The following is a 21109-nucleotide window of genomic DNA, read 5'->3' as shown; positions in this document are numbered from 1 at the left end:
CACACACACACACACTCATGCAAACATATTACTAGACATGTGCAAAGACTAAAAATCTGTTTCGGACTAAATGAACGGAAACTGAAAATGTTTTCATTAGTTTCGTTAAACAAAACACATTTTTATGCTATTTTGGATTTGGCCATCAGCGCATTCTGTGCATGCGCGCTGCTATCCTGGAGGCGAGGCGCATGACATCACATACCACACAAGTCTGTTGGAGGGCACAATTTTCTGTTCTTGCCTCGAGCGCAAAAGGAGCTAGCTACGGCTCTGACCTGTAAAGTGAGGTAAGAAATCCAAACCAGTGCCTGATCAACAATTTCTTTTTGACTCTGGTCTGTTTGCATTTGCATGTTTTTACACTTATCGTGTTTCTGCTCTTGTCTGCCTGCTGCCTTTGATACTTAGACCTCTCGCCTAGAACCTGCATCACCCCAGGTCAGGATGTCAAAGCATAAGCAAGTGAGAGGTAGGAAGAATGAAGCCAATAAGTAGCCATCAGTAAAAATATAGCAAATATAGTAAATAAAGAATTACGGGTGGGAAGTGAGCTTCTTATCACGCCACTGCTGAAATATGGTTTGAAATTCAAACATTTTATCTTTAGGTCTAATTATTATTTTTATTCCATTTCAGACTTTATCAGAGTGTGTGTTGATGAGGATGGAAATCAGAGAAAGGTATTCAATGTTTTACGATCACAATGTGTTTTTGTTTTAAAAAAACCTGTACTGAGAGAAACATGTAAACTGCCATCACTGAACTCCTTCTGAAAATGCTACCTTATTGAGTGACTGACATGGTCACAGTGAAATCACATGTATGATCTGCATACTTCATTCTGGTCAATACAGAAGCTTTGGATCTGCATCTACAGCCAGGCAACTACCATGTTTAGCAATATTGTATCCTATATTTTTTCCTTAGCACAGGATTCTGATGTTATATTGTGATTAAGGATTTTTTAAATACTAGCAGTGTCATCTTATATATTTAATATTTAGGAACTGTGATAGTATTTACGAGTCTGGCACTGTTGATGGGTACAAGGATTTTTACATTACATGATAGGGCCCCAAAAGCATTGAGGGGCAACCCTTCTAGTGACATCATATTTGTTGTCGTAGCAATTTTTAGAGCCTCCCCAACTTTATTTACATTTATTTTCCAGAAGTATTTCCAGATCCTGGTTGTATGTTAGTATGCTCTTCATCTGGGGACTGATGTAACAGTTGGGCCTATTTAATTATGCTAATGGCTGTATTAGATGTGGGGAAGTAACTATGTTTCCTGAGAGTATGATGAATATCAGATAAAGAGAGCTTCTTCGTCAGGGAGAAAAGCAGTCGTGAGAATAAAAGGTAGGGCTCCCCCTGTAGTGATATAGGTAAATGTGACAATATGAAGTGTCTGTTCTGTTCATATACTGTAGAAGGAAGTGGCCCAAGGATATATTGTGTGAGCATTGTAGCTGTTAGAATGAGATAAAGGTGCATTGAGGAGACAGCTAGTCTTGGAAAAGACAGATTCTCCACCTTGAGGAAAGATAGGTTAGTTTCACCCTGCCTATTTTACCTAGTGAACATTGCAGTATCAGGAAGACAGCATCTGATAGGAAATCCTAAATTTTACAGCTGTCATTTAGTTCCCCAAAGTTGCTTTTCTTTCCGTCACTGTCCCTCCCACTGATGTCATCACATACAATGCAGGACCATGTGCATGATGTCTTACACATTCTGGGGTAAGTATTCTGCTCTATTAGGCTCTCCCTAGACAAAACAACCATTATATGCACATGCTGGGGCAGGAAGGGAACCATTTTAATTTTACTGGCCAAGCCTAAATTTACCTTTAAAATTTTCATCTGCAACCTTTGTTTTGAAGGCACATCAGACGGCTCATTAAATATGTTCTTTCCCTTCTAGGCTGGAGACAGTTGGACCCTTTCAGACCAATGTTATACTGCCAGGTGTCTGCCAGATGGCATAACCACTCTAGAAAGTCACAGAGTGAACTGCATGAAGATCCCGAAGCCAGTATGTGACAATAACTTGCCTGCCATTAAAGTTGAGGAGACGTGTGGCTGCCGCTGGGTGTGTCCATGTAAGTATTAATTTCTATTTCACTGTATAGGCTGAGGGCACCAGCAATGATTGCAGCACCTGCCTAACCCTAAGCAGCAGCCATAACTGCATGTTATACATGCATGCTGTGCTTTCTGCCTAGCAAACACAGTGGTGCCTGTATGCTTGATGACAACCATTGATCATACTAAGAAGCAAATGAGTCAAGCCAAGCATGTATTATTTGGTGTTCTTCATTTTTGTCTGTATAAGCAGCAAAATCATTAAGCTTTCTGTGTTCTTTGCATTTTGTGTGAATATGGGGTGGTATATCATTGGTAAGGGTGTGGCTTTACCATGCAAATGATAAATAAAATATTCCTTACTCAGGTGAAACTTTAGGAAGGATACTGCTCTTTTTCCACTGCAACAGTCCTTGGCTTATATAACTTAATTTTTTGCCCCCTTCCCCCAATAAACCCATTGCTAACCTAATTTCCTAGAAGCTCATTCACGCCATTCTGAATCAAATACTGGCACCACCAAGGCCAAAAAGCCCATATTGTGAAATATTGCAAACTTCACTTAGACAAAAGAGTTATTCAAAATTCTTGGCACCATCTGCAGTGCTATGCTCGATGTCATCAAGGATGTCAATAACTCAGACATTCTTACATACATTCTGCTGATTCTACTGTTCTGTAATCATAATGTATTGTGCCAGCAAGGCCAATGGATTCCAGTAATGCTGCCTCTTTATTAAAGTGGACTGTCTATACATTTAATGGCTCTGTGCAGGACGTCATGAAAAGACAATGAGTACCATTTATTCACTTGTAAAGGGTAGTTATACTAAACTGCTAAAAAGAAAACCCAAAGCAAAAACACACAATTTAGTAACTTTTGCAAAAGATTTTTTTTAAAGAACCATTGGGTAAGAATGTATTTGAGCCATTCAAAGAGGGCCTTGCCCAATGAAGGATCTGAAAATTATCATGCTGGAACATGCAGTGCCAAAGCTTTATTGAGTTAGTAAAGCAGCATGAATGTGCCATCATAACAACATTACATACAGGAGCTCTGAGCATTTAGCCATCATAACCTACCCTAATGCCTTTCAAATCTATACATTCTGGACAAGGATGCAACCCCTCAAATGCTCCCAGAGGTCTTGAAATCTCCAATAAAGCCAAGATGGTAAACAACGCAAGTAGGGGCGGTGGAATCCTCCAGCACTTACTAAAGTAGAGACCCCAATCCCACCATTTTAGGCTAGGAATCAGCACTGCCTCTGTTGCTGAAACTCTCCTACTGTGATCTGCAGTGTCTGCGAGGGGGAGTGTGTGAGGCACAAATGAAGGAGGATTTGGCTCCGCCAGGGAAGGTAAAGGAAGTTTTTTGTTTACTTCATGAGAATAGTGCATCGCGTTGAACCTAGATTCAAGACTTGTTTATACAGTCATACAGGACCCTTTAGTTTACTTTAAATCTGGGGCTGGATTTTAGGTTTACCTCTGTTTTTGTTCATTTCTATTTCTAGGTACCTGCAAGGGAAGCTCCAATAGACACATTGTAACCTTTGACGGTCTAAACTTTAAACTCATCAGCGATTGTTCCTATGTGTTGTTTGATGACAAAACAAACAATGTGGAAGTCATTCTACAGAACGGCGAATGCAGTTCACTGAGCCATCAGACCTGCATGAATTCTGTGCAAGTGAAGCACAATCAGGATACAGTCACAATCTCAAACAACATGCAGGTATAGTAATAGTGAAATTTCCAGGACAGCAAACTAAAATGAAACCAACAAAACATAAAATTTCCTGGTATCAGTTGCAATCACTGTACAGCAAAGCTCAGAGGCAGCGAGAAGCAGCCAGAGAGATGAGCTCATCAGTGTGCTGCATCTGCTTTCACTGTCCAATCTGAGACTGTGCTGTGTTGCATGGCTGTGTAAATCTTAGGACTCAATGGATACAAATATAAATATTACTCCCATTCCCACCATGCGTTCTGCCTTTGATGGACAGCAGCTTTTAGTAAAACAAGTAATAAGTGGGCGATGAAAGGGCAGGAGAGAGAAAAGGTTAGGGTGGGGATAAATCTGCCTTATTACAGGCCTGGCAAATTCTGAAATTAATTTCTACACAAAACGTCCTGAGAAGCAATGATTATGTCACTTCCTCAGCACAGACTTCATCATCTCCCACTAATGCTGTGGAATTGATGGAACATACACTGCAAGATAATATCTCTCCAATCAGCCGCACCAAACCAAGGTCCATAAAAATCCAACTTTTGTTTTAAATTCCATGCAAAGTTCAAAATACAAGGTATACACCACCATAGTATCTCTCCCAATCCACGCCGCTCACTCATTTCACCACCTGGGTTTAATCATAGAGGTGGATACACTGCAAGATGGCACATGGATAATATAAAATATGGATAAAGCACAAACATAGATCTGCAAGTATGCATGTACAGTATGCACTATTTTTAACTTGCAATTTCAAAGTTGAGGGAACAAAACAATCCCTTTAGGGTGATCTATGCACATTGCAAGGATTTTAACAAACTCAGCTGCACATTCCTACCTATTTCTTTTCTGGAGGAATTTGTTTCATGTCCTTGCCAGACTGATTCCTAAGTGGGAGGGTCTGCACTCATTACAACCACCTGAGCAAATCTCAGTGTACTAATGAGGACAGCTGCAGTGTCTGCCTCCCTTTAGTAGACAAGCCTTAAGCTGCCCATACACCTTACAACCATCACACGACTTTCGTTGTGCGATGGTTGTAAGGTGATTCAAATTTCGTACGATCTGCCCATCTTGGTCAGGCAGATCATACTTGCGATCATCGCAAGCCCCTCGCTGAGGGGAGGGTTTCCGATGATTGCAGTGCTGAGTCGGCAGAGTGCGCTTGCGCACACCGGCCCGTCCAAGCATGCCACCAACCCGCCGAAAATCATACGATTTTTGGCAGGTTTTCCAGCGTGCTCGGAAGACGAAAGTAGTGTGACATTACAGTAGAAGCGGTCGGACACTGCCCATACACCTGCCGATTATTGTACGATCGCGGGATCACCCGCGAATATTGTACGATCATCGGCAGGTGTATGGGCACCTTTAGAGAGGATCTAATCAAAATGAATTTCCTGTTTTAAGGGATGATTCAAATTTTACTTGTATCTTAGGCTAGGTTCACACCTAGGCGATTCAGATGCTGAGCTGTTTTCGCATGGTTGCCGCACATTTTTGATCGCGTGTTTATTGTAAACACAGTTCAATAATCAAAAGGAACCCATTGCACACCTGACCGGATATTACCCTTGAGTATCGGGTGGGTGCCAAGCAAACATTTGCCTGATGAAAGGACCAAGCAGGCTCCGAAACGTCGCTATGTTGTGACACCACAGAAGTCAGTAAAATATTGTCTGAACTTGAGCAGGAGTGCGAGTGACTTCTTCACATTTATTATGTTCATTGTAAATCGCGCGGTTGTCAATGCATAGAGCTGTCTATGGGACCCAAACCACACGACAACCATACGAAAATAGCTCCTGCACCTTTTCGCGTGACAGGCGATTTCGGTCGCGTGACAAACCGCAAAGGTGTGAACAGCCTCTATTAACTTCAATGTGAATCTGTGTTTTGCGCGATATCGCGTGACTCAAACCGTGTGATAAATCGCCTAGGTGTGCACCGGCCCTAAGTGCAGACTTCTGGGAAAACATGTGAGCCATTCACAATAGCAGGAAATGACATTTCTGGGGGGCATTCTGTACACCCAGAACGCCTCCAGGTTCCTTTTTACTTCTTTTGCCAGTTTTAGAAAATTACAGCGGCTGCTGATTGAAATGGAAAGGTACTTTTTTAATAACAATAAATTGCAAAGTGGCTTATGTTGCAGTTTTATATGCAATATTATTTTTTTTAAATCAAAAGTAGAGTTTTCCTTTAAGTGAACTAAGTTTGGATTTAGTAATAACTCACAGGCCATAGTCGGAAAGCTCCAGTTTGCAGGCTTTTATTGAGTCCGGGACATGTAACGTTATCTTGTTACATAATAAAGAATCTTAGAGGGGCTGCTGCTCAACACACAGCACCCAATATAACATCATGCAGAACTTGATGACTTCCCAGCGACCTCTGGCAGGGTGACTGCAGCAAGTGAGTAATCTCTGCCTAATGATGATGCACTGCAGAAAATATCCCAAACAGCCAGAAAATAATGTCTTAGAAAGCGCTAAGGAAAATATTGCCTTAACTGCGACTGAGATTAAATGGATTATTGCCAGTTTCTACAAGTGAATATACATTCATGTTCATGTTTTTTTTGTGATAAATTTTTATAAATGTCTAGGTGTGCTGTTGGTGGTAATATTGATTTAAAGTGTGCGTACAAACTATTTATTTTTTTAGCATTTGAAGGAATAGAACCTTTGTCAGGTTTTTCTTGCTGTCCCTGATTTGGAGGTAAATCCTTTCTATTTGTCCTGGTGATCACTGACTAAAAGACAGAAAGTGATGGGAAATCCAAAAATTATAGAGATATCACCAGAACAGGAACAGAGGGAATCCTTGTTATAGGGACACCTGTTCCAGTGACAACTGTCTAACAAGGGATTCCCCATACTTACTATAGTACTAATGAAGTCTCCTGTACGACAGTTTAAAAAAGTCCCAATTCCAGTTATTATAGGGCTGATTTTTATATGTTCTGCCCAGCTATACACATTATGTGATTGGAGGAGGAGACAGAGGGCGGGGATGTGATATCATCTCTCCTCCTCCAATATGCTTTGTAATAGAACATCTAATAGATACAAATGGCTGCAAAAGTGGAAATACACTTTAATGCAACTCACATTAACACACCATATTAACACTATGTTGCAACGTGCTGACTTAGAAAAAAGGGTGCACATCTGATTTTTTTTGTGCATTAAGATTTATTGCCAGTTCATTCAACCTAAACAGGCTGCCATAGCGTGGCACACTTTATTGCACGGTAAGGTTGGAAGGGAGCTTTATTTAACCCCCCTGGTCATTTCCACTTAATGAACTTTGAAAGTAATATTAAACACTCAAACCTTTTTTTAATAATGAATCCAGATCAAACAAATAAATATTGCCCGGCAAAGCATGCATTGCATGTTTCTGAAAAGCTGCTTCCAAGTCTCTCAGCTCAGCTTCCCAATTCAAGATCACAAAGGACAGAGCAGACTCCAGCAACTGTTCATCTACTAGCTTGGAGAGGAGGGAGGAGAGGGGGCCAGGGTGGAAGGAAGTATCTTGATTTGCTTCACAGCTTACTAACACACACAAGAGTGACTGCATAGCACTCTGCTTCAGAAAGAAGTCACTCTAAAACATGATATTAGGGTCAGTGCTGAGGAGACCAGCTAATTCTGCAGGAAACTAAAACTTTAAAAAAATAAGAAGCAGCATCCATTGTGAGTGATTTCGTCAGCATTTGATTTAGCTTAAAAACTTTTTGACATTAATATCACTTTAAGTGTAGTAGAGGTAATGACTAGTTTTAGCGATTCTTACTATGAACATAGATTTTTCAGAAGCAATTTTCCTAATCACTGTTTTAGGTTAAATAATGTGGCATAAGTCATTTGTGAAAGCCAGTCATTTTTATGACCTCTAACTAAAAATTTCAACACTTGTTTTTTTAAGGTATCTGTCAATGGAAGATCAGTCACCGTGCCATATCACAGCAGTATATTTGAAGTTGATGTGTATGGAGCTGTCATGCACGAAGTCAAGATTCCCAAAGTGGGATTTGTGTTTACATTTACGCCATCAATCAATGAGTTTATACTGCAGCTTAATCCCCATGTGTTCTCTTCAAGTACATCAGGACTTTGTGGTAGGTATTCCTTTCCCACTAACTATCTGTGTTTCAAAGTGTCCCTAACAAATAATGCAGAACTCCAGGAATTTCATCCCCTGCCCTAGCTGCCTCCCCACCTCCCAGTAGTAAAACAAAACCCTATACTTTCCTTTTTCTTAAATTCGTCTGGCCTTTTAGGTACTTTCACAAGATGTTCCTCTTTTTCTTCTTGGGGTGAGAATTCTAATGGGTGCCACTGAGTCCTTTAATACTGTAAGCCCAGTCTGCGTGATGATGCACCATGTGTAAAATGACATTTTTAATCAAGAATCTCCACAGTCCCCCAACTGGTGTCTCTCTCAATGCAGTTAGCATGCAGAGCATGTTCTGCTGACCGAAGTGCAGCCAAAGGCAGCCAATGTTTGGCTGATTTCATCCACTGTATGGCTGAAATCAGCCGTACTGAGCCGGAGTGAATAGCCGAACATAGTTCGGCTCACTTCACTTCGGCTGGGTTATTCACTCTGTTGCCTTTGGCAGCTTTGTGAATAACCCCCTTAGTGTCATAAAGGAACCCATAAGGAAAACAAGGTACATGCTATGTTGTTCTTTTAGTTTGTTTAGAATCTATGACAGATTTACTGTAATGTTATACTCTTCTTCTGGCTGAAGCTTCTTATAGAAAATGTAATTTTCCTTGCACAGGTATATGTGACCACAATCCAGTTAATGACTTCACACTGAGGGATGGCTCAGTTACTAGAGACAGCAGCTTTTTTATAAAGGAGTGGACCTTGCCCAACCATTTGGATAAAATATGTGAAACCAAACTGGATGATGTTTGCACCCAACGTCCCAGCACTCAGTGCAACATCCTGCTTTCCAAAACATTTGAGGCTTGCCACTCCAAGATCCAGCCCAGCACCTACTTCTCACTGTGCGAGGAGAGCAGCTGCCACGGGCAAGACATCTGCGAGATCATAGCCGGATACAGCCACTTTTGCCGAATTCATGGAGTGTGCATAGACTGGAGAACGGTGGACCTTTGCCGTAAGTACAATTTAAGGTCTATTTATAAAGCAGTGGATGTAACTTTCACCAAATATTCACTGGTGGTAACTCAATCACTGTAATTTAAAATGCACGCAAGTCTAACTTATCTGCAGAAAAAAACATATGTAAATTAGAAGCACATTCTTTAAAAGACATACCTGTATATATTGTAAGATATGTGCAAAGCACTGGTTTGGTTTATTTCCTATCCCCAACTGCATATACTTGCTTTCTTTCACTCTCCCACTGCTCCAATCAGCACTGGGAGCTGAAGAAAACAAAATAGAGACACCGAGAACCTATCAGGGATGAATGAGCTGAATAAAACACCCAACATTTCTGGGTATGGTCAGGGCCGGATTTACTCTCTCTGCTGCCCCAATACCAGGTTCCTCAATGCGCCCCCCTGTATACAGGCTGCATACAAGTGATCTCGGCAACATCGCCGAGATCACTTGTACAAAACAAGCGTCTGCTTCCCCGCTCTACATTTAGCCTTACTTGCCCAAAGCAGGGATAATTGTAGAAAACAATTACGTACCCGGCATCTGGAACTGCATGTCCTGGGCGTCGGGAGATAGGAATTGCACACCCCTGCTGTCCCTCTACTCCCTGCTGCCCAGAGGTCGGGCCTTGGTTGGCCTTGTGGGAAATCTAGCCCTGGGTATGGTGCAAGTGACTCACTTCATGTTACAGGCCAACCAGGACTGTAAAACAGCTTGTGTCAGTTATGAGGGCTTGTTCACACCAGTTACAGTGTGTTTCAGAGCGGTTAGCTGCTGGAACGCACTGTATCGCATTTTTTGCGATCGCACTGGACCGGTACGCAGGCATTGACCACTCTGGAACGCACTGTAACTGGTGTGAACAAGCCCTGACTCTAGCTTTTGCTCCAGCTCATTTTCTATCCATCAACTCTCAGTCAAGAAAGAAAAAAAAGTGTGACAGAAAAAACTGTCATTTTGCATTTCAGAACATTAATCATAAGTGACAGCAAAGTGTAAAATTTTCCGCAGCCTAATCTTTTAACAGCAGTCATATGCGAAAGGGGTACTGCTTAATCAGTATAGGAGGTGGGCATTGCAGACAGAATGTAATGCCATCCCTCCAAGATAAATCTTTGTAGCACTCCTCCGCTCAGGATGGTGTAGGCTAACCCCCAAAATGGTGTGGTAGGCTAACATTTAACTCTCCGTTCAGAATCTTTGGCTAATGGCGGGGTAAAACAAAAATTGTGTGCCAGTCACTTTATTCTTTTTCATAAATGTGTTGCTGAATAAATTCATGGAAGAGAGAGTTCAGGGATACAGGTTATGCACAAAAAAGATAAGATAGCACAGGTTTTCCATTAGTTGCTGTTGGCCCTTTAAGAGCAGCCAAGTAAATATATATGGGCTCCTAAAGCAATTGCTGACTTTTCTTGTACAAGTGTTATAGTATAAGGATAAGCGCTGATTTAATGGGGATGTATCCTACTATTTGTTCTTGAGTTTAATTTTTTTGTTAACAGCCCCCAACGATACAGAGGCCTTAGAGGGGGTCCTTGTAAAAATAATCAAAGATAAAATATAACGAACGTGTCAACCAACTAGCTGATGTCCAAAATAGCCTTTATTAGACGTACTAGTCAACAATGGAAAGCCAACATCATCAGTGCTGAGAAATGATAGTTCTAAAGCTATCAGTGAAAGGAAATTTCTGATATTCATATAAGATAGTTGTTCGGCAGTGTTGGCCTTCCTTTGTTGATTACTACGTCTAATAAAAACAATTCTATACACTTACTAGTGGGTTGGCATTTTCTTAAGTTCTTTCTCGCCAGAGTTCAACTTTTACTCTGTTGTCTAGAATGTGTTTTGGAAAAGAGCCTTTTCTCCAAAAGCCCTGAATTATCCTAAAACACAGAATGAAAGGGATCTCCCCAAAGATTCTTCATTACAGTGCAGTGTCTGTTGGATTTTCCATCGCTTCATATGACGCAAATAGTATCCAACATTCTGTTCAGCCACACTAAGTCTCAGCATGTTTTAAGTGGAGTCACCTATATTAAGTGGAGGTTTCCCTTTTTCACCCTGTGAGAAGTGTAAGCTCTACATGACTGATAAGATAATGACACCTGATGCGATCTGTCTGCACTAGGACAATATAAGCCTTCTTTTTATAGGACACCCTTGAGTCAGATAGCATGGCTGTGTTACTGCTTGTATTTCAGCTCAGCGTGAATCACCCCAATGGAAAAATATCCATATAGGTTATAAGTATCTGAAAGCTACAGAACATGGCCCAGAATCTGAAAAAGGTCCACTCTTATGACACCCAACAACTTTCAAAGGATCTTGGCCCTTTCAACGGAAGTTATAGATTGTCCAACTAATGCCAGCCCAGAAATAGGAAATACACAGGGCTCTTTACTAAAGGAGAAGGCCGGAGAAGTGAACAATCTAGGACAACATAACTGAACTGGAAAGTGAGCTGAATTCGGGAATTTTTCCAAATCAGCTATTTTTAGCGAAAAATCAGCTACCCTTTAGACATGACAATGTTTTTAGTCTGTTTTATTTTAAGTTTGTTTGTGAATTTTGCAAGTTTATAAACTTATGTTAACAAAATTATACAAAATATTTAATTGCAAATAATAATGTATTTTATGTTGCATCTATCACACTTAGTATGCAGGTCATACTGGGCTTTTCTTTATTTATTTTCCCTACTGATGCTGGTCATGTAATAACTGCTATGCTGCAAAGGAGACTCAGTCAGCGTTCAGGCAGAGCCGCTAACTGACCAGCTCTGACTGAAAATGACTCTCTTTCAAGCTCCTGTGACACACACCAAATGGCCAGTACTTTTGGTATTGGTCAGGTGACCAACATGCTGAATGAAACTCTTTGCAAAAGTTCCAGGAGAAGGATAATTATTTCCAGTTTATCCCTTAATCTCTCTACATATAGAGATATGGGGGGTGATTTACTAACCTAAACACACGCACGCACTAGGTGCGTGTGATTTTTACACAGCAAAATGTATTTATCAACCAAAAAGTCTCTAAAAGCATATTTCCACTAATGCCATATATGGAAAAATCATGCACATGATGCATATATAATGCTGCTTCACAGTTTAGACAAAAATGGTTAGCTCATGCATTTACATTCCTGCATTCATCAACGCAAGCAACACAATGTAGAGCTAATTTACACAACATCACCTTGCAATTCATGCAGGGCTTTGCACAACACACCTGCTGGGTGTGTACACACTACAAAGGTGTCTAGATTCCACCAATAGATCATGCTGGGAGGGAACACACTACAGAGGTGTATACTTGTTTGTGGCGTGTTTATAAGGTTAGTAAATCAACCCCATGGTGTTTTAGTTTATCTAAACCTAGAAACACAAATATAAAATATTACAGCTTACTAGTCTTTAGACATAGGGACGAGTTTGTTTTCCTTTAATTCTACCTGGTGATCCTGCCAGTAGCACATTTCTTGTCTTAGGATGGCAACGCTTACTCACTGTACTACAGGAACAACATACTTGCTTATAGCCAACAACTTGTGTCCTGCCCTACCACGGTGCTTGTGCAGCTGCCGGCTGAATGTGTCAGACGCCGCAGACGGGAAGGTGCGGGACACCTCTCCCCATATGCAACGTTGGCCACATAAGGCTACACGAGCACTGCGGGAGGACAGGACGCCGGCGCACAAGAGGAGACCCGGGAAGCTGCTGCAGTGGAGGTAAGAAAATACAGACAGGAGAGAGACAGCAGAGAGAGAGGAGAGACAGCAGATAGAAACAGCGGAGAGAGCGAGGAGAGAGAGAAGAGACAGCCAAGAGAGAGGGCCGGTTCACACCACAAAGTCTGCGTTTCAGAGTGTTTGGCCTCTAGAATGCACTGGAACGCAAGCCGGCCACATTAGTGCCTGCGTTCAAGTCCAGTGCAATCTGCAAAAATAATGCTTGCAGCATTTTTGCAGGTCACACTGGACCGGAACTAATGTGCCTGCGTTCCGGGTGCGAGTGATTGCACTGCGGGTGGGGGGCGTGGCTGCGGTGCCATTGACTTCACTATACCGCCCCGCCCCTGAATGCAGGTGTTTTTTCGTTGGTCGATCTCACTGAGCTCGTCATTTGAAAAGTAGATCTCCAGACGAAAAATTGTGGGCGCCCTTGCCCTACAGTATCTAATACAACTGTGTAAAATTAGGAAACACAGTATATGAGACTGTTGGCTATTTTTATTTGATTTCATGCAAGTATTTTGTTTCTGCACTTTTATTATTATTACAGTGATTTTCTCGATATACTCTACTAGGTCCAATTAAGGGTGCCAGGGTTTATTTGACTGTTTCCTATATAAATGTCATATAAGAATTAAATAAGTGAGCATCTGTCCATTGCTTCTATGTAGCTTTTTTTTTCTTTTCAGTGTTCTAAAATCTTTAAAAATTTTTTGCACTGTAAAAGCATTGAGCTCTCTTAGCTAGGAGATCAGGATTGTTAGAGTGTTTGATGCATGGTGTTTGTGAAGGCTCCACTGATGGTTAGTGGGATCTACCCGTGCGGCAACCATACTTTGTAATGTTTGACTGTTTTGGTCCTCCCCCTTGTGACTGCTGGCTCCTAAAATCTGTTTGGATTGTGTTTTAATCATTTATTTAACGGAAGGGTGTTTCCTGCAGTACAGCTTAGTTTGCAGTATAGGTGCTTTAAGAAACTGTAAACCGCTTGAAATCACGGCGGTAGAGAATTCAACTTTTGTGTCATAAGGATCGAAAGGCATGGAGATGATCCTCTTAGCAATCATCTTCAGTACATCATGACAAGTACACAATCCCTGCATGGTTGCAGAAAATACAATGACGTCATCCAGTCACTGCAACTGTAAATATTTAAAAATGGAAAATCGAATTATCAAAGGGAAACATGATTTTATATTTACATATATAAAATATATATTTTTTCTACATAATGAACTGCATACGAAAATTTCCATCTTATTTTTTTAAAGTTAAAATCAAGTATATGTGTATTTTTTGTATCCGTTAAGTGAAATGTGTGCTTTTATTTTGCACATTTAAGGAGTAAATGATATGTGCATGACAAACGTTCATTAAGATCGGTGTAATTCTAACCAATTGCATGTGTTATTTGTTTTTTTAAATGTTATGATAATGAGCAAAATGATAAGATCTGTTGATCAAGGATAATGTTAATGAGTAATGCAAATGCAAGGGTGAACCAATAAAGTTGAACTCTGGGCGCAAAAACTTTCATTTAAATATACCCCTTTAAAGGATTTAAATCCACTTAATCCACTTTGTGTGCATCAAGTGCCTTTACAAACCCAGATATTCCTTGTAAAAGTAGTATTGACATAATTTCATACATAGTCTTTGTAGAGCTGTGGCAGAGACCTGGCAGGTCCTACAGGGTGCCTGCAGAATACTATAGAAGGGGGTGGATACAAGACCAGTCACCTGGGTGGCACAGGGGCAAAATGCAGGAGTCGTTTCACACTGGATAACTGCACATATCTGGAAGAAAAACACAAAGCACACCAAGATTCAAGTAAGAATGCCATGGCTCTTGTATAGGGATGTCCCGATACCGATACTAGTATCGGTATCAGGGCTGATACAGGGCATTTTCACAAGTACTTGTACTTGTGAAAATGCCCTGATTCTTAAGGCCGATACCAGCCCTTTAGCTTTTTAAACCGCAGTGGCTGGCTGAGTTCCCGCACTTGTAGGACCTCAGGCAGCCTGCTGGGGACCTGCAGATAGCTGTCCTTGGCAGTGCCTGTCCGGTTCTGTATCTCCTCCTCTTCCTTCCCGCCGCAGCCACAGCCATGGACAGCCCCACAACACACATAGAGCCGGGACACCAGCACCCACTCATTCAACTCTCCACCCAACATTTCAGGACAGCACCTGCCTGATCAGCATAGCCACTGCCCTCAGAGCCGTGGAGAGATCCACATGCCGTCCTGGTGAGATTGGCACGCAGCCTGGTGAGCTCTGTATTTAGCACTTGTGACATGTGTATTCAGCTCTGGTGACATGTATAGTCAGCTCTGGTGGCATGTATATTCAGCTCTGGTGACATGTGTATTTAGCTCTGGTGACGTGTATTCAGCTCTGGTGAGATCTGTATTTAGCTTTTGTGACATGTGTATTCAGCTTTCGTGACGTGTATTTAGCTCTCATAAGATCTGTATTTAGCTCTGGTGGGATCTGCATTCAGCTCTGGTGAGATCTGCATTCAGCTCTGGTGAGATCTGTATTCAGCTCTGATGACACCTGTATTAAGGTCTGGTGACATGTGAAATTCAGCTCTGGTGAGATCTGTATTTAGCTCTAGTGAGATCTGTATTTAGCTCTGGTGGCATCTGTATGCAGCTCTGTTGAGATCTGTATTCAGCTCTGGTGACATGTGTATTCAGCTTTTGTAACATATGTATTTAGCTTTCATGAGATCTGTATTTAGCTGTGGTGAGATCTGTATTTTGCCCTGGTGAGGTGTCTATTCAGCTGTGGTGACATCTGTATTCAGCTGTGGTGAGATCTGTATTTTGCCCTGGTGAGGTGTGTATTCAGCTGTGGTGACATCTGTATTCAGCTGTGGTGAGATCTGTATTTAACTCAGGCGAGATCTATATTTAGCTCAGACGAGATCTGTTTTCAGCCCTGGTGACATCAGTATTTAACACTGGTAAGATCTTTATTTAGCCCTGGTGACATCTGTATTCAGCTCTGGTGAGATCTGTATTTAGCCCTGGTGACATGTGTATTCAGCACTGGTGACATCTGTATTTAGCACTGGTGAGATCTTTATTTAGCTCAGGTGAGATCTGTATTCAGCCCTGGTGACATCTGTATTTAGCACTGGTGAGATCTGTATTTAGCCCTGGTGAGATCTGTACTCAACACTGGTGGCATCTGTATTCAGCTCTGGTGAAATTTGTATTTAACCCTGGTGACATGTATATTCAGCCCTCGTGACATCTGCAGTCCTAGTGATCTCAGAGAGAGAGAGAGAGAGAGAGAGAGAGAGAGAGAGAGAGATAATCTAATGTTATGCATACATACTATACATATAGTTTACTTTATATTTCAGCCATGAACTGTCCAAGTACCATGGTGTACAACCACTGCCGGATAGGATGTGATAGGGACTGTGGAAATACCCACAATGCAACAGTCTGCTCCGACCACCCAACAGAAGGCTGCTTTTGCCCAGATGGAGATGTGACATTCAATGGAAAATGTGTCTCAGAAAGTGTGTGCACCCAGTGTGTTGATCCGAACGGAGTGGAGCACAAGGTATGTCCTGGTACCTGTCACATTTGAAGAAACATTTCTAAACAAAGTTCTTGTTTTTGAGAAATTGGATAGGGGCTATATCATGTGGTCGGCTTAAATGCAGATAGCATCTTCTTTAAGGAGCTCTTAGGGTCAGTAGGTATCTATACAATGCAAGCTTATTTGAGACAACTAGAAGCCAAGGTAGAACAGATTTCCTGTGTGTATGAGATATATGAGCTTTGGCATAGAGCAGATTCTGCCTTACTAGCAAGATTCAAGTAAAATTAGATAAGAGCTGCATAGCTAGCAAAAAATTGACCATTTAGGTCTTAATAAAACACAGTCACTTTGCCAATTCTTGGTAAATTGACAGTGGTTTTATAAAGGGCCCTCTTGAACCCCTGCAGCAGGAACAGCAAGGGGCTCCTGGGTGACATTACTGGCCCAGTAAGGAAGTTTTATATTTACATACTAGGATATCACCGAGCAGGAAGTATACAACCTCCTTGACCAACCTTCACCAACCTGAAGCATTAAAACTGGAATCCCCATTGGGTCACAGTTGGTAACCTGAGGTCACTTGGGAACGAGAGCCCATTTTCAGCTTGCTGCTACCTCTGCATATAGTGACTTTGTAAATTGTCCTTCGGTCCACTATTATGATGGGCAAACTGAATGTTGTCCCATCCAAGATTGTAATGGACTCCACTCCACTGAATTACCGCAATATGTCAGCAGGAAAATGCATTTGTCAGGTTGTTATATCACATGTGTCAGACACAGAAAATTATATTATATGATATTTTGCGTTAAACTAAAATATAAAAGGTAATCTTTAACCATTTGACAAACCAAGGGTATACTAGATACCTCTGCTGGACTTCAATTAAAATTACATACCTCTTATGCCCTACAATGCCATCTCCCTCCAGTAAGTATGCTGTTAGGTCCAACTATCAGTCAAGCTCCCGGTCTGTGTGAATAAGACACTGATATTGTTACTGGCTCAGGGATCAGTAACAACTGGTTACATTGATCATTAGTAGAAACAATGTATTACATTTTAATACAATTCTTACCTATGTAATCCCCTGTTAACCCTGATTAGCCCTGATCAACTTACTCCCTCTTTTCCTGTTAGCTATTTTTAATGCTTTTTGCTAGTTTTAGAATGTTATTTTATCACTTTTATTTTGTGTCACTGCATAAAAAAGAAGATGGTAAATAAAAAAAAGCTATATTTCATTTGTAAATAACTTTTTCATATCTTGTACCACAAACATATTTATATACTGTATATACTGTATCCCTTTGCTGTCTTATGTCATGACAGAAATATATGCCCGTAGCTAAAATTGTTAAAAATACTTTGGTCCGTATGGGGTAAAAAGGTGTGAGAACTGAAGGGGTCAATAACATTATATTACCAAATGATCGGTGCAGCAATTATATATCTATATAGATATATAGATATATATCTATATCTATATAGATATATATATGCAGTATATGTTCCTGTAGTTTAGTCTAATGGCTGGAGGACCTGTTTAAAACAACTGAATATTAACATACAAAAAACTTTTTTGTTCTCTCTTTTAATTAGGGTTTGTTGACAGGCACTTATTTTAAGAGTATACATTAAGAGGTTACTCATGTATACATTAGCCATGATATTATCTCTCTTGCAGCTAATTAATTGTTAATATCTTCCATTTAGCATATGGAACGCTGGATCCCCTCCCATGAACCATGCAGTATCTGCATTTGCCTGGATAACAGGATGATTAACTGCTCACCCAAGCCGTGCCCAACCGTCGAACGTAATCCAGCTAATACATATCTGTTTCTCAGAACTCCTGGTTAAGTGATGAAGTGCTAACAGCCTATTAATGTCTTATTTCATTTCAGCAATCACTTGTGGCCCCTGTGAAATTCCAAAGCTGAAGAAGACTTCCGATCAGTGCTGCCCGGAATATGAATGCGGTGAGTACTTTGTTATTGAACCCTTTTCATGCCAAAGGTGCTGTGGGCTTTTTTTTTTTTTTTGCATCTCTGGTCAGAGGGCCAGTTGTTGTTATGTATCACATGGAATCTGTTCTGCATTTAGGACTCCTTTGCATTGGCCTGCCACCTGTACAGGGCTAGAATGGGACCAATTTTGGGGCATAACATTCTGTAAAGGTTAAACTCCAGGCAAATGGCTACATTCACAGATGAAATACATATAAAGGGGCGGTTAAAGGATTTGTATTCCAATCTCTCCAGTTATTTACATAACTCTGCAACCCTACACAGTCCCGTCTGTTGGTAAATAATATTTACAGGTTTCCTCTCTCCCCAAAACGTGTGACTGGACAGTAAAAGAAGAAGCAGCACACTAATAAGCTAATGTCTCTGTTACTTTACTTTCTCACCCTATCAGCTGTGCAGGGGTCCACAGATACCAAGTCAAATCCAAGTACTTATATTGATTTTAAAAATAGATTTATTGATATATAATGATTACAGAGCTGCATTCATTTTGTGTCTGTTATATCATGCCTGGAGACTAGTTCAGCTTCAATCTTCACACATTCACTGTGTCCAAATATAATAAATGCTACTACTACCTTCATAAATCATTGTCAATGTCATAAATCAATGGAGGTAGGAGGTCAAGTTGAAGAAATAACAACTGGATTCAGTAGTACATTCAATTACTTTCTATTAGATTACTTGACGTCATTCCTGTTTTTGATTGAGCTTGTTAATGTTAGTTTAGCTTTGCACTTTCAATCACTTTTGATCATATTAGTGATGAAATTGCCTAAAATCGATAGTTTTAAGTCTGGCATTGAAGTCCATTCACTCGCAATCGAGAATTCAGCCAGTGAGGGAGTGACATCCATTAGGCAATGTGGCAGTTGTAGTTTGATGATTCACCTGCTGATATATTTTAAAGGAATTGAATCTACATATATTTTTTCCTCCCCCTTCATACATGCTAGTGAGATTTCTAATTAAAACCTTTTTTATAACATACCTTATTTGGAAACCAGTGATTCACCCCAGTCGTGCCAGGCAGATTGTGCGGTTGAAAACACTGTGCGTTTATTCTAATGCAGATGGGGGCAGCAGGGCTGGTTTTCTTTTTTTCAATTTTTATTTACTTTGTAAACATTTTTTATTTTAATTTGTTTTATTATTTTTACTTTATTGTCTTTTTAATTGTAATCAGTTGTTATTTTTTTAAACTTTATTTTATTATTTTTTACTTTTCCTAACTATTTTTTTCACTTAAATGTATTGCTTTCACACATGGGCTAACAAACCCCTGTGTGATAGCATTTGGAGGTGACAGGTACTCTTTATTGGCCCTGTCACCTCCAACACAGGAGTATTAGCACAGCACAGCACTGTGCTTTAACTCCTGTGACAAGAACGAGCCGGGGACAGGGGAGGGAGATGACAGAGCCTGTCACAGATCCATGAGTCCAGCTCCGTCACTGCTCCACGCCCCCTGCCCTGTCACTGCTCCACGCCCCCCGCTCCACGTGCAATTTAGGTGCCTCACGAGCTGCCGATATTTTTTTTCTCTCATGTGAGGACGACGTCGGCGGCGCTGAGCGGCAGAGCGTCGCGTCACTGCTGTGGGTGGAGCTCCAGGTCGCCGGCCAACTACATTAGACCCCACCTGGAGCTCCGCCCACAGCAGTGACGCAACGCTCCTCCAGCCTGCCCAGAGGACCCCAGCCACCACGGAAGGTAAGAGAAAAAAAAAAACAGCACAAGCTTCGGCGCTAGGCATCGGGGCATTTTGACAAGTACAAGTACTTGTCATAATGCCCTGTATCGGGCCCGATTCCGATGCTAGCATCGGTATCGGGACATCCCTACAGTGATGGTCTCTTTGCAATGCAGGCAGACCATGACTGGTGGAAGGGGCTGTACATAGCTTCTAAAAGCAGCAGAACCCTTCAAGGTAATGCCCACATGTGATGAAGACCTTCTATAATTAAAAGAATTGAAATCCAATCAATGAAAGAGTTAGTCCAGAGAAGGGCAACTAAACTAATTAAGGGGCTGGAGGACATAAGCTATGAGACAAGGTTACTATATTTAAACTTGTTCACGGCGGAAGTGAGGAGATTAAGAGGGGGCATGATTTTGATGTACAAAATGTTTAGTGGTGATGGCAACATCGGTAATAAACTGTTTACAGTAAACTCCGTAACAAAGACTAGAGGTCACCACCTAAAACTGGTGGGGAAAAGAATTAACTACAAGGTACGTAGGGTTTTTTTTTCAGTTAGAACGGTTAAAGTCTGAAACTCGCTGCCACAAGAAGTGGTATCAGCTGAGGGTATTGAATCATTCAAAAAGCATTTAGATACCTTCCTAAGAGCTCGTAACATACAGAGGTTCAGGTACACTTAAAAAAAAGGTCATGCAGTGTGTCTACACACATACACATGCACAATCACAACAGACACACAAAGGTTGAATTTGATGGACCTGTGTTTTTATTCAACCTCAAATATTATGTAACTATGTGGTCCAGCATCAGTTTCACTTGGATGCTGGACATCCTCCAGCCAGGAAATGAGGCGGCTCTGTCTGACTTGATGCAATTTCTAATGCACATTGTGAGAAGCTCACAGTGTCCAGTAAAATCCAAGTAAGCTATTTCAATGCAGAAGAGGAGCTGGTACAACTGTGCAAGACTAAAGGGAAGGATGGAGTTCAGCTTTAAATCTGCCATTTTCTCTTTTTCTCATACGATACGTCCATATTGAATCATTCAGAAATTTCATATCTCCCTCCCAGGTTCTAAAATACTTTGTTTTGTT

General features: G+C 41.0%; 1 protein-coding gene across 1 annotated transcript in view; it reads left to right on the top strand.

Moving 5' to 3' along the window:
- Positions 1–21109, top strand: part of VWF (von Willebrand factor) — a 130504-nt gene that overhangs the window by 75691 nt on the left and 33704 nt on the right. The window contains exons 33-40 of the mRNA XM_018562704.1: positions 640–683; positions 1929–2106; positions 3607–3827; positions 7761–7953; positions 8623–8967; positions 16093–16298; positions 17998–18100; positions 18189–18263. Coding sequence (XP_018418206.1) covers positions 640–683; positions 1929–2106; positions 3607–3827; positions 7761–7953; positions 8623–8967; positions 16093–16298; positions 17998–18100; positions 18189–18263 — 1365 coding nt within the window. The remainder of the gene's footprint in view (positions 1–639; positions 684–1928; positions 2107–3606; positions 3828–7760; positions 7954–8622; positions 8968–16092; positions 16299–17997; positions 18101–18188; positions 18264–21109) is intronic.

This window comes from Nanorana parkeri, unplaced genomic scaffold (genome assembly GCF_000935625.1).
Source record: "Nanorana parkeri isolate BGI_ZX_2015 unplaced genomic scaffold, ASM93562v1 scaffold592, whole genome shotgun sequence".
NCBI classification, from domain to species: Eukaryota; Metazoa; Chordata; class Amphibia; order Anura; family Dicroglossidae; genus Nanorana; species Nanorana parkeri.
The sequence above is the reverse complement of the archived record's forward strand: the minus strand, read 5'-3'. Positions and strand labels throughout refer to the sequence as shown.